General features: G+C 26.7%; 1 protein-coding gene across 1 annotated transcript in view; it reads right to left on the bottom strand.

The window, feature by feature from the left end:
• LOC136081791 (protein CNPPD1-like) overlaps positions 1-9,397 on the bottom strand; it is a 37,540-nt gene extending 28,143 nt beyond the window's left edge. Inside the window, exons 1-3 of the mRNA XM_065799917.1 lie at positions 9,252-9,397; positions 1,689-1,806; positions 875-956 (exon numbers count right to left, since the gene is read on the bottom strand). Coding sequence (XP_065655989.1) covers positions 875-956; positions 1,689-1,806; positions 9,252-9,272 — 221 coding nt within the window. The 5' untranslated portion in view covers positions 9,273-9,397. The remainder of the gene's footprint in view (positions 1-874; positions 957-1,688; positions 1,807-9,251) is intronic.
• Positions 9,398-15,375: the final 5,978 nt, after the last annotated feature.

Genomic DNA, 15,375 nt, shown 5'->3' with positions numbered 1-15,375 from the left:
ACTGATGTGTATTTTTAGTTAAAATTTTTGCAGTTATCAATTATTTATAATAGACTGCATAAAAGAATTAAAAAAATTAAATTCTGAAAATTGATAATTATATTTGTTTTTAAAATTTCATTACTTGATGTAAAGACATTAAATTTTATTTTATTTTTATGATTTATGAATTTAATATATATATATATATATATATATATATATATATATATATATATATATATATATATATATATATATATATATATATATATATATATATATATATATATAGTAGTTTCACTTAGATATAAATAAAAAACTAATGATAAAATAATAAACTATTTGAAATATTGTAAGATTAAAAAAATAACACTTGTATTTCTTAGCTTCATTTAAATAGAAAAAATCATGATATGTTGACCTTGGATGGCTTGGACTCCTAATACCTCGAGGTCTTTCTGTGGATGAGAGCCCTGCAGGACTGGCACAAAACTGCTAAGATCAACTTTTTATACTGCTAAGATCAACTAATTATATTTTATTAATTACTTATTATAATTAGATTGTTTTAAAATTAAACATAATTTTAAAATTAAACTTGATTACCATATGGTACTTTAAAATACGCTAATAACATAACTTATTTTTTATTTTTAACTATAAAAGGCGAGTTACATAGATGCTACACTTTTCTGTTACAAAGCTAGCTTTTTTAATTTTAGTTTTTAATCGTGTATCAGTAAACAATATTGAAATATATAAATTGGCTTATTTAAAATCATTTAAATATAAAATAAAAGTAAAAATAAAACTTGATAAGTAAAATAAAACTAATTAAAAAAAAAACCCTCTAAAAATAACATTTAGTAAGAATATTCTTATAGGAATTGACCGTGTCAGAGAACTAGCATATCTGTGAGTTAATTTTCTTCGAGGACATGTTGAAATATCTAAAACCATTGATACTGCAACATCTAATTAATCAAATTAAAATTTTATGAACTTTAGTTTACAGAAAAAGTCAACAAAAAAGTTGAAATAAAATAAAAACATAATTATATTTCTTTAAGATGAACTCATTAATACAGATTATTATTTTTAAGAATTTCTTTATAACTTTTTAAGATTGAATGAGCTTAATGCCTCTGATTAACAACATCACATTTCATCCACAAATATGGTGATTGCTATCATCAATCACAATATTTGTGGATGAAATAGAACATCAGCTAAAAACACATAATTTATTCTTATTGGTTGGAATTAGACCATCATCATCATAGCTAAAAATAAAATCATCAACAAATAAATTTAAGATTATCAATCAAGTCAAGAACTTTGGTGATTTCAGGTCACTGTAGTCACCGAGTTGTAAATTTGCATAATTTTTTCTGTGTGGCAGTTGACTGGAGTGCAAATAAAAATGAGCAAGTGTTAACATAAACATTTTCAGAAATAAACTTGGCAAATTCTTTTCTATTTGTAAAACAACAGGTTTTCTTAATAACATTTCTTACCTCCAATCTACCATACTAGATTACTTAATTTCTTTGTTTCACAGTTTTTCTGTTGCGGATTAAAAGCATAGAAATAAATCATGCTTTTTATGTCATTCAATATTGTTCAAAGTTGAAATAAAAATTGGTTTATATTATATATATATTGTAATTAAAAATATGTTATTTTTATTTAAAAAATACACAAACCAGTCAATGGCAAAGATGAAGAATCACAAAAGTCATTTTCTTTACCACAATACAAGCTTCTTTGAAGTCGATATGTAAATTCATCAGCACATCCCCAGGTAAAATAAGGACATTTTTTCTGTAATTAAGTAAAATCTTAATCAAATAATTAAAATAATCAATTGCAATTAGAAATTAAAAAAGTAAATGATTGCAACTAAAGACTAGTTATGATTAGTAGACAACTTTTAAAATATAAAAAAAAAATATTTTAGTAATATTTTAACTTTAATATGTGTAATAGACAACTTTCTATTCATACATGATGAACCCTAATGAAAAAAGAAATACTTCATTGGCTAAGAGGCTGTTTTAAGAGCATTTATTACAGGGATTCATAAAGTGTCACAAATATACTCTTTTATTTAAAATTATTTTCATCACCTGTAAAGAAAATCTTCAGTCTAACAACAAATAGTCACAACAAAAAAAAAAAAAAAGAAAAAAAAAGAAGGTACCATTTTTATTTATACAAAAATTTTTGTCAGTCTGATAATAGTAATCTGACAGCATCACAAAAAAGTATGTAACATTTAGTTTGTAATCTTAATTATAACAATTAGTTTGTAATCTTAAGTAACATTAAGTTTGTAATCTTTCTTTATATACAGTCATGTGACAGTTTATTATGGCTACCACCAATTTTTTTCATACACAAGTTTTGAAGTCAACGATTTTCTTTCTTGTGATTTAAGTACTCCAAAAATTTATTTTTATAAAAGAAATTTTATAGACGAATAAAAAGTATTTAACAAACTGATAATAAGTTTTAATATATACAAATTATTACAAACATTTTTCATATCAATATTTGGGTCTCGCTTTTGCTTTTATAATAGCTAGAACTGTTTTTGGAATAAAGTACTTGAAGTACCCCACCCTGCATGAAGATTTTCCTTTCATCTGATAACAGAGACTGACTTTCATCGGATCAACACAGAGGTTTTACATATTGCTGATCGGATCAATACAGAGGTAAGATGTTTAATAGTTTTAACTATTAATCTCTTTAACACTTTTTAACTATTTTCTTGTTAACGCACTATTTTCTTGTTAAAACACTATTTTCTTGTTCTACACATTATTTCTTCATTAACACACTACTTTCTTGTTAACACACTACTTTCTTGTTAACACACTATTTTCTTGTTAACACACTACTTTCTTGTTAACACACTATTTTCTTGTTAACACACTATTTTCTAACAATCTTGATATCTTTTCACCACAGGGTATTAGGATTTTTTGCTGAAAAACCTTTATTTCCCGTTAGATCTAAAATAAAACAATAAATTTCAGTGTCGTTTTATTTTAGATATAATTTGTTGTAATTAATATAAAAAATGTGATTATATTTTAAAATATTCAAAAACATTGGTTTAATCTGCAACTTTAGAATCTTCAAAGCTTGTGTATTTTGTTATTTTCTTTAAAATAAAATAAAATTGAGCTTAATAAACTAGATTAACTCAATAAACATTTTTAAATCTAATAAATTCTAAACAATAAGTTAATAAAACAAATAAATACTAAATAAATTCTACTAAGCAATTAACTTTTTTTATTTTAAGAAAAGATGCTATAAAGAAACCATAAAACTTTCTAATTTATTTCTTTGGTATGTAAGCTTTCAATACAGTATTATTTTAATAAGACAAAATATTTCTTTTAACGTATTTTTACATAAAAATATGTGTTCCTAGTAATTACTTTAAAAGATACATATCTCTTAGATTATTCTTGCTTGAGTAAATCAGAGATACTTTTGTTTAGCGTATATATGTATTATATATATATATATATATATATATATTATATATATATATATATATATATATATATATATATATATATATATATGTATATTCTGAATGTTTTTAACAATATAAACAATGTTTTAATTTTATTTTTTTTAATAAAATGTTTTTATTTTTGTTTTTTTTAACTGTAAATCATGCGCGGAGTGTTGCTACATCGACTATCTATAGCCTGACTCGCAAGGGAGTGCTGCTACATCGACTGACAAATAGCCTGACTCGCAAGGGAGTGCTGCTACATCGACTGACAAATAGCCTGACTCGCAAGGGAGTGCTGATTTATCGACTAGGGTTTGGTTGGGGCAGGCAGTCTATCATTATTAAAAAAAAAAAATTCCGGTCTTGCATTTTAATTTTTACTTTTTGTCAACAAAATATGGAAAAAACTTTCGGACAACATCTAAGGGTTCTATATATATATATATATATATATATATATATATATATATATATATATATATATATATATATATATATATATATATATATATATATATATATATATATATATATATAGATTGTTGCATTTGGGAGTACGGAAGGAAAAAAATGATTATTATGCCAACAAATACGTCAGTTTTAATTACTTTTGACTTTCGTCCAACATCTCCATGCTGTCAGAAAGTAAAAACCATTAATTTAATTACAAATTCATTGTTTTTTAAAAAAACCGCAAAAACGCAAATTTAATTGACCAGAATGTTTTTAAAAACATTTTGAATGTTTTTAAATCTTTCTGAATGTTTTTAATAATATAAACAATGTTTTTATTTTTATTTTCTTTACTGTAAATCATGCACAGTGTTGCAACATTGACTATCTTATAGCTTGACTCGCAACGAAGTGCTGCTACATTGACTGACAAATAGCCTGACTTGCAACAGAGTGCTGCTATATCGACTGACAAATAGTCTGACTCACAATGGAGTGCTGCTACATCGACTGAGGGTTTGGTTGGGGCAGGCAGTGTATCAAGTAATAAAAAAAAAATTCCGGTCTTGCATTTTAATTTTTAGTTTTTGTCAACAAAATAGGGAAAAACTTTTTGACAACCAGTTAGGGGTTATATATATATATATATATATATATATATATATATATATATATATATATATATATATATATATATATATATATATATATATATATATATATATATATACATATATATATATACATATATATATATACAGAAAAGTTTTTTCCATTAACTGTAATTTTAAGGAGAATGCTAATAAACCAGACCGGAAAAGGTTTGAAAACTTGAATAAAGTTCTTCAAAAATGATAGATTGCTTGCCCAAACCAAACCCTCACTCAATGTAGGAGTACTTCCTTGTAGCAGTAGGCTATAACATAATCAATGTAGCAGCACTCCCTTGTAGCAGTAGACTATAACATAGTCGATGAAGCAACACTACACTCATGTTTTACAATAAAAAAGCAACACTCCTCACATGTTTTATCTATTTGTCAGTCAATGTAACACTCCTCGCAAATTTTAAAAATATTATAAAACAATAAAAAAACAAAATTAAAAAAAAATTTTCTAGTCATTATTGTTTGTTTTTTTTTAAACTAGAAAACTTAATGCACTTCCGCATTATTTTAATTCTTTTAACTTTTAAATAACATTAAAATGTCACTTAATTGTTGATGTCATTTAAATATTGTTAAAAAAGACTTTCTTTTTTTTACCATAAGTTTCTTTTGACAATGATTAGGGTGAGACTTTTGACTAGGATTAGGGTGGTCCTTAAAACAACTTTTTTTTAAACGTTTGCTCCCACCCTCTAAATGTGTTATATATAATAAAATATTCCTAGAATTAAAAAATTTTTGAAAAAAAAGAAATTTTTAGGGGTAGCTCAAGACCTTTAAACATCAGACAGGTCTCTATAATTATCAAAACAAAAGTTCTCTAAAAGTATATTATGTTGGGTCTCAAAAGAAGTGAAATAATATAAAATTTTTAAAAATAACCATCATTTTATAAAAAAACATTGGGAGAAATAAAAAATTATAATAAAATTTTTTTGTGAAAATGCTTATTTTTAGCTTTTAGTTTAAAAATGTCATTTTCTACGCAGTGAATTCTAAAAAAAAAAATTTGCTTCTTTTGATACCCAACATGATATACTTTTGAAGAACTATTTTTTTGATAATTATTGGGAAACATCTGATGTTTGCCAAAAATCATCAATAATCATGCTACCCCTAAAATTATTTTCTTTTCAAAAATTTTTTGATTCTAGTATTATTTTTTTATAATAAACACATTTAGAGGATGGGAGTAACCATTTTAAAAAAAAGTTGTTTAAGGACCACCCTAATAAAGATATATATTTATATATATACTCATTTTTTTAAAGTTATTAAAATTTAAATTCTCCTAAATTCGTTTTTATTGATAAAAAAAACTTATATAAAATGCATTCAAAACAATGTATGAGGAGCCCATCTGCAGAACGCGCTAAGTCACAAAAATAAAAAAATTGAGTTAATTATATTTCTACATTCTAGATACTGAAATCTATAATCTATTTAAATATTAGATCTAATAAAAGACTCTAGGTCCTAAAAATATTTAGATAAAATATCACAACATTTTCAAAACACGCTAAGTCAAACAGGGTTACAGTTTCAAAACGTATTAAGTCCGCAGCGAATCAAATGATTTTTTAGCAACCAATAAAAGGAGTTTTTATTTTAAAATTAGCGCAGTTTTTGTTGGCACTTCAAGTTTATTTAATATTCACATAGATAAGAAATGACTGAAATTACTCAAGGTTTTATAGCTGTTGGAGAAAAAGCAAGCCGCTGGCTTACTAAGGGTTGCGCAAGGAAAAGAAAACAAGTTGAAAGGCAAGTAGTGTATTTTTATATTATGAATATTAAAAGTTTTATATAAACAGAATCATACAACTTTATCTTATATATATACAAGATAAATTTGTATGATTCGGTTTATATATATATATATATATATATATATATATATATATATATATATATATATATATATATATATATATATATATATATATATATATCATATATATATATATATATATATATATATATATATATATATATATATATATATATATATATATTTATATATATACATATATATATGTATACATATATATGTATACATATATATATATATATATATATATATATATATATATATATATATATATATATATATATATATATATATATATATATATATATATATATATATATATAAATCTTGGTTAAAACTTTATCAGAGCTTAAAAGTATTAAAACAGTATGGAAATTGAATGCAGAAAAGGAACCTAATCTACCAGTGACATGAATTTTTCCAAAAAATTTTTATAATCAACTTTAATTTAGGGTTTAGTTCTCCTAAATCAGATGCATGTTCATTTTGTGAAAGAATTCGAAACCAAATAAAGATTGAAATTATTTAGAAAGGAAGAACAGTTTAATTACTGATTTAGTTATTCATAAGCGTAGAGCAAATGCATGGTTTATATTAACTTAAAATATGTGGTTTTAAATTAAGCTCTTCATATATTGTTGAAAATTAAATATTTTATATTCATGTTTGTAACTATTTTCTTAGGCTTTAATATATTTTTAAACCATATTATAAATTAATATAAATGAAGGCTTAGTCTGAAAATACCATATAAATAATTTATCATTTAATATAAACAGATTCAATAGCATTTTATCTGAACTAAGTATAATTAAGTATGCAGAAATATGTCTTTTATGGAACCGATAATTGTGGTAAAATTCTATGCCATGATTGAGGTTAGATTTTTGTATAGGTAGTGTTTTGTACATTTATTTACTCTTATTACCATAAATGAGATTCAGAACTTATGATCATTCAAATTCAAATGAAGAAGAAATTCCGGAGTTTTAAAATAAATTATCATCATTTGACAAACATCCAAACATAACACATTACACATACTAGATTAAAGATGTATTAGGGGCCAGTTTAAATAAATTTATAACAAAATTTAATATTTTGCTATTAACAAATAAAAGTTAGTCATTAAACAAAAAAATTTAACAGCACTATTTAGTGTTAAAGATAGAGAATTTTGATATTTAAAGGTATTTTTATAACTCTATTATAATGCATGAATGATAAACATCAAAATTTTTCTTCACATTCCACTAAATAATATGCAGAGTAATGCCACTAATTGTATTTACATATATTTTTATTAATATCTTTAAACATATGTAACTTATGTTTTTTTTCAACATCTTAAAACATGTTAGTTTATATTTTTTATTTTCAACATCTTAAAACAGCTTATATTTTTAGAAATTTAAAAGAAAGAAATTAGTTTATTGATTAAGTATTCTTTAATTTTTTTTACATCTTGCAAAGATATACAAATAAGGTAATGTTAGTTTAGCCACTTACTAAATGTAATTGTTTTAAAGTTTTTTTATTAAAATTGCTTAGATGTTTAGAAAAGTCTCCATTTTTTATTCCTCATTATTTTACTTTTTCCAAACATAATATTAATATAATTAACATATTATAACATAACTTAACAAAAACATTAGTAACTGTATACTAAAAGCAAATTATTAGCTATTTGCTTTTATTTTCTTTAAAAGCAAATATTCATTTTTGCTTTTTTGTTTTTTTTTTGTTATTCACCTCTTCAAGGCCAAGAAGGCCACTACAGATGAGGAGGCTACTTAATAGTGGTTATAACCCTCTCTCAACTCTATAACTCCAAAACACAAACCTGACAAAAATGCCTGATAGCTAGAAGCCAATATAAATTTATAGGTTACTCTTATATCTATCCGAACAATTATGAACATTTAGATGAGAATTGACAAGTTATATTGACTTTAGCTTTTTAAAACTTTATTTTGATCACAGTTTCTGCAACAAATCAACATTTCGCAAATCAGTACTCAAAACATCATAATTTTTTGTAGAATTGTTTTATTTTGATCATTTTCAATTTTTAAATATAGAATTAAAGCTCTTTCTAATAATATATAAGAACCTAGAATTTGATTAATTTCAATTTATATACCTAGTATTATGTTTTCAAAAAACTTTGAATTCTTTCTCTTTTTTTTGCTTCATTCAACTCTCACGTAACATTTATCTATACTAAATCTTGAGGTCAAAACCCATCCATTCTTAAACAGGGTTAAATAAGATTTATCTTTTGTTTGTTTTGCTATTTTCACAGTTACTTTCTGACGTTATATAAGAATAAACTCTCCAGTGTATATACTGCTCTCTTTTATATTACCAATGTAGTATTTTTGTTGGAAAACAAATTATTATTGGTGTTGTTTCAACAAATCAACAAATCTTATGTACCTCAATTTAAATCCATCTTGGTAGATGTTCTTGTTAGGCAATCCTTTCTTTCTTTTTTAATAACCTAAGGAGTACCTCAGAAATGCTAAGGAACTTCTGAACTTCACAATTTAAGAAAAAAAAATGTTTTTCTTTACGACATAAATGCAAAATGATTGTTTGCAAATGCAAAATTTTTAGAACTGGGTGTTTTTACGATAATCCTATTCTGATTTTTGCTTTTTAAAAAAATTAAAAAAAAAAGCCGAAGTAAAAAAATAAAATAAACAGTAGGTAGATAATAAATATTTGTACGAAATAAGGGTGTGGTAAAAAGTGAAAATGATAATACGCTAACCTTTTCCCCAAAGAAATTCATTTTATCATGTATTGTTAAGGCTTGTTCCTTAATAAAAAAAATATTGGAAAATGATTTACAATGATGACTATTAAAATATGTTAAACAATGCGCGTTCGTTGCTTTTACTGTAAATACGCGACTCTACTAATTTTAGCGTTTTTATATTTAAAAAATTGATGACCACTCGGTGGTTGTTGCTAGGGCTGGTTGATTGGTTTCATTTAAAACAAGAGCCGTATGAATGCAAACCTTCCCCACTATTTTTAAAATGTTTTTTTTTTAATAAGTAGTGATCTACCGAAACCAAAGTAAATAGTACTAAATATACGATAAAGACTTCTCGTTTGACTACACAGTGCAGAATATGTAATTCACTTAGGCACTTACTGAAACGCAGTGTATTCTATGTTGAACAAATTTAATATATTACAAAAATTTAAAATACAAATTAATGTAAATAATAACTTTCATTTATTTTTATATTTCAATTTAAACTTAATGTTTAAAAGTTGAATCTTTTGAACTTAACATTTGTCATTAGCTTTCAAAGTTTGAACTTTAAAGTTATGAAGAAGAAAAAAATTACTAATGAGTTATCGAGTAGTACTAATGAGTGAAGTTAATAATATTAATCACATGAAAAAGCTGTTTACTTTTACATTTAAAAATTAATTACTTTTGAAAACTACATTACATAATATAAAAGTTCCTCAAACTGTAATTTACATTTACCTATAAAAGAACTAATTAAAAAAATTATATTAAAAAGTAACTTGTATATGAAAGTAAATTACGTAAAAGTAATATGCTACCAAATGTAAATTGAATTAACAAATAAAATAATATTATTTAAGTCGGAATTTTTATTTCAACAGTAACAACAAATCTTTATTAAAAATAAATTATATGAAATAAAATTTAAATTACATAAGTTTACATTTTATATAATTTGCAAAGTAAATTAAAAGTAATTTATATATTTACTTACTTTAGTAAGTAAATAAGTTTACTTATATTTTACAACAATTTTGACAGGATCTTGTACAAAAGTAATGCAAAAAAGTAAAACTTTAAGGAACTAACATTTAGGTATTTCTTCTATTTTACAGGGAAGTAGGAAATTTTCAGGGAACATTTTTAAACTTTACGGTTTGAAAATATCAATAAATGGTTTCCGCCCATAATTAAAACCCTCTCTAGTTCCGGTCCATGATAGTTTTAGCTTTAATAACCATGCTCTGAATCAAACCGTCTCAAAAATATTCACTCTCTGGCCAACCATTCGAAAGGTCTGGAATTTAGACAAAGCTAAAATAAGGCATTCAGCAGAAAGCGCATATACCCATGGGAGACTAAGAAAGGGTAGATTATTTGAAAAGAAAATAATTGGCATAACTGTTAGTTCTTTTTTACAAGTTTTTTGCGTAAATGCAATTATTATTTAAAATTTAAGGAGAGAAAGTTTAAACCTGTCTTGAATTATGGGGGCTATAACACCATGCCCTGAAGTTTAAGGAGCCTCAAACTTTTTAAGAGGACGCTTTATTTTTGTAAAGATTTTTTGCCACTATGATACAAAAAAAGTCCACCTGCTCAAGAATATCCTTTGACTCTAAAATTCTTGGTTTAAACAACTACGGTTTATATGAGCATGAAAAATTTAGAACTTTTCACGCTAACATCTTTATCTGCGTGTAGTATCAGTGGCCTAGCTACCGCAAGGCCAGTATAAGCAAAATTTACGGTCCCACAAGCAACTGAACCAAGAGCCGCAAGGTTTAGGAGCCCAAAGATATATTTAAAGAGTTATTTTTTGTTTTTTTTAGAAAAGTTATTAGAGAAACTGAAATTGGACACCTTGGCCACGTATGTCTAATGACAAAATATAGTTTGCTACGCCGCTGTGTAATATACCTATTTCCCGAGCTGTAGCATAGAAACGATTTATAAGTAGATAAAGAAATAAAAATTGTGGTGATAAGAGCCTGGATACAAAAATACCCTAAAACATTTACCATCCCACCTCCAAATGTGAGGGTAACTAGCTGGTAGTTTTTATTAATTTTATTTTCTTACACTAAATTTAAGTTGACAGGTTTTAAAACTCATGCGCTAGTTTTTTTGTGTCCAAAATTTATGATTTTGAAAAGTTTACATCCTTGCCAAATAAAGTGGTTGTTTCAATCTTTTTCTAAACATTCTAATGTGATAAGCAAAAACATACTTAATTTTGGTACTTAAGTATGCTTTTGTTTATACCACAATATAATAAGTTTTAAGATGTAATAATAATGTAATTGTTAAAGACATCATTATATTATTGGTTATCCATAAAGTCTTTAAATGAGTTTAATGTGGTTTTTAAGAACACATTAAAAGGTTTTCAGAAAACCTCATTTGTACGTAACTACATAATAATATTATTAGTTAAAGAGGCTATTGGTAAATTAATTGTAATTGGTTTGTTGATAAAAGGAATCGTTGCATCTTCAAATTGTAAAACTTTTTTATATTGCAGTATAATACCACGCAACACCACTCGTATTTAAATCAATTTAAAATTAAATCGTGTATTTTGTTTAATTTATTTTTTCATGAATAATATTTTTTGTAACACCGTTATTTTTATATGTTTAAAAAATAAAATTATTCAAAATACTCTGTTTTAGTATGTTATATTAGAAAAAGATTTCTCTGTAAGTAAAGAGCCAATTAAACGCTCTTTGGTGTTTTAGCTACTTACATAATAATTTTTCAGATATAATTCTAAAAGTTACCGGCACCACCACAATAGTTTCTATCTTTACCGGTCAGATCTCACTGAGTGATGACAAATATACCAACTTATAAAAAAGTATAAACACCAGTTCTACCAGTCCTTATCCAATGGGCTTTGAGGTGGCTACCCATTATTACTAATCTCAAAACAAACAAAAAATACAATTTCTCATTTTGTGAAGGGTTCAACCTTCACAAAAAAAAATTTGATTGCTTTATAAGGTTGTATCTTTATACAGCAATCAAATTTGCCCTTATTTTATTCTCTAGAAAGGAGTGGAGTTCCAAAAAATTACAAAAGTTACTTAGAAGGGTCTTAGCGTCAGTTATAAATTCTTTTAAAAACCTACTGATCCTGATCTCGACATCAAAAACTAAGCTCAATTAAAAACAGTTTTATTGTTATAAGAACAAAAAATGATGGTTTGATGCCTTTTGTTCTTTTGTTTTAATGTATACTGTTTTTTAAAGGTTTTTATTTTGTTTTTGTTTTTGTGCTTTCCTCCATTTGAAAATTTCCTTCTAACAATAAGTTAAAGTTTTACTATCTTAGGGAGGTACAACACACCCACCCCTCAAGCTTGACCCAGAGGTTGCGCTCGATCTTATGTTTTTAAAGAAAAAAATAAACTTTTTATGTAAGCTAGTTAACTTGTCGTGAACTAACATATATAAAAAATATTATCCTTTTAACAATGTACCAAGTAGGACTAACATGTTTGATTTTCCCGAAATTTAATGTGAGCACGTACGTAAACTTAATTTTTATGACAAAAAAATCTTTGCGACAAAAATAAAAAAGGTATAAAAGTGAGCATAAAAAAATTTTAAAAGAATAAACTTGATAGCACCTGTTGTTTTCATAAAACTCTCATTACTTTCACGTAATTTCTTCCCTAATATTTTTGAAAATTAATACTATTTTTTAAAAGAATAACTAACAGTTGTGTAAAGGTCCTAATATATGACTCCTGCAACAACTATTGCATAACCTTGATCATACAATAATAATTGTGTTGGGATTGTAACTGTATAAACAGAAGGAGATCCCAGCTTTTCTTCCGGCCCATGTTTTTTGTCGATGGTCATACATACAAATGTTTTTGTAATGACTTGGTTTAGACATCCTTACGGACACTTAAACTGCTGCCATAAGCAGACAAATTGGAGTTTTAATTACAAAAAATAGTAATTATTGGAATAAAGTCATTTCTTTTTCACAGTTCTTTAAATATTAAAACTTAATAACTACATAAGTAGATGTCATAATATTATTTGTTCTTCATAAATGTTACTCAAGATTACCTTCTCATAAACAGTTGAATCATGCATAGCAGTGGTAAGTGATATTATTTGAAGAATATAATTTTTTTTTTTATATGTACATTTATTATACATGTACAACTTTTGTTTATATGTATATTAGGGATATATATATATATATATATATATATATATATATATATATATATATATATATATATATATATATATATATATATATATATATATATATATATATATATTAGGATAATGACTTTTATACAACCTTGTTTCCCTGTATTATAATTTGATGAGCTTTCATTTAAGATTAAATAAAATATTACATTTAAGGCGATTTGATAAAAAAACTTCACGCATAAAATGATTTTAAGAATTTTATTTATTAGCTTTTTGGCCAAATCTTTGAAGTCACTGTAAGCCGATACATAATTGAACACAAGCAGTAGTCACATGCAAACAACATTATATAGGATCATCAAATGAACAAGGAAGTCAAATATTCACGATAATGTCATTAGAGAGTATAAATCTCAGTGGAAGGTTGTCCTTGTTGCGGCGGAGTCGTGCAGTTCTTGCATAACTTTGATGGCACGCTCGCAGCACTTTTTTTTATTTTTTTATTTTTTATAGGTGCCCCAAGTTTTGAAGTCCTTACAGTCTAATCACAGAGCATCGCGGATGCTTTAGACAATATTGATTGGAGATTCATCTGTTTTCAGTAGGTTTTCAAGCAATTGAGCGCTTTTGGGTAGTCATCCAGAGCTTCAAATAGTTCTTCAAAATCTTCAAACGCGTAACAATTGACTGCTAAACCAATGTTCAGCCCATGAGTAAGAAATGAATGAACAGATTTTACGCAACCTGATCAAGATTCCGGCATCAGAATAAACGCAAGAAGGGCTAGAATGGCACGAGAGTTCCAGCGTGCATTGCTGACGTCTGGGATCTGTTTGAACTTCACGAAAGGGATCTCATTCCTCTTAGTTTAGTGACGGAAGACACGAGTGAGGTGGTAGAGAAACTTCTTGTCATCTTTCCTGTTTCCTTAATCTCAGTTTTACCGTCGCTGAAGGCTGCTTTCAATTTATCGTAATTGCTCATCAAATCCTGCACAAAGAAATACTCAATGTTTGGTGATTTAGTCAACCCATTGAGCTCATTGTTCATGACACTGCAAAGAACGCGGTCTAGCACATGGTGCTGGAAACTGATGAACTTGGGTTTGGGGTAACCTTTCTCTTCGGACATTTGCTACACCCGAACAACAACGCCTGTCTTCTAGCCGGTATTCACATTTGTTTTGTCGGCAACAATCATTACAACTAATCCCCACAGGTTGAGTTCTTCTAACACATCTTGGAGTCCTTACGCGATTGTTTGAGCTTTCCCATCTTTTCAATTTTAGTGCAGTCAACTTAACTTCTTTAGATTCATTCTTGAGGCAACGGCCTAATATTCAAAGCCCTCAATGTGTTTGCCGCCAAAGTGCATGCCCCACTTCTCCAGATAAAGCGAGCTCACCAAGTGTTTCTTCACCTGAGCAGCTCTCGTGTAGAAAGCCTTGTGGATTGCTGATTAAAATGGGGTTGGAATTTAAATGCCCTCACGAGAAAGCTGGCGGCACACCACTGCTGCTCCGTGGAACGACAGCTTTGAGCATGTAATAAGACGTCTTGCAATGCCTGTTGCGTTATGGTTCCTTTTGCTCATTGATGCTGCATTGTCATCCTCCCAAGGACTGTCTGTACTGTTTTTGGATAAGTCCGTGCTACTTTCAGAACAATCAGGTAGCGCTAAGCCGGTAAGTGTGGACACAGTTGCTTCCATTGATATTGATGGGTGGATGGCACTAGCAGGTTTGCCAGACGAATAACCAACTTGACCTTTGCTCTCAATTTTCAGTTAGTAGAGGTTCTTATCCTCTTTGCACAATCATTCGCCTTTCATCTTGGTCATGTCAAACAGTTCATTCAATGAATCAAAGTTTTGTTTTTTTCTGCAGCGCTCGTAGCCTTACAGAAGTTTTGCTAGTTTTGCACAAATGGCTTAATCAGATACA

Source organism: Hydra vulgaris, chromosome 06, assembly GCF_038396675.1.
Source record: "Hydra vulgaris chromosome 06, alternate assembly HydraT2T_AEP".
NCBI lineage: Eukaryota > Metazoa > Cnidaria > Hydrozoa > Anthoathecata > Hydridae > Hydra > Hydra vulgaris.
This window is presented reverse-complemented; position numbering and strand designations above follow the sequence as displayed.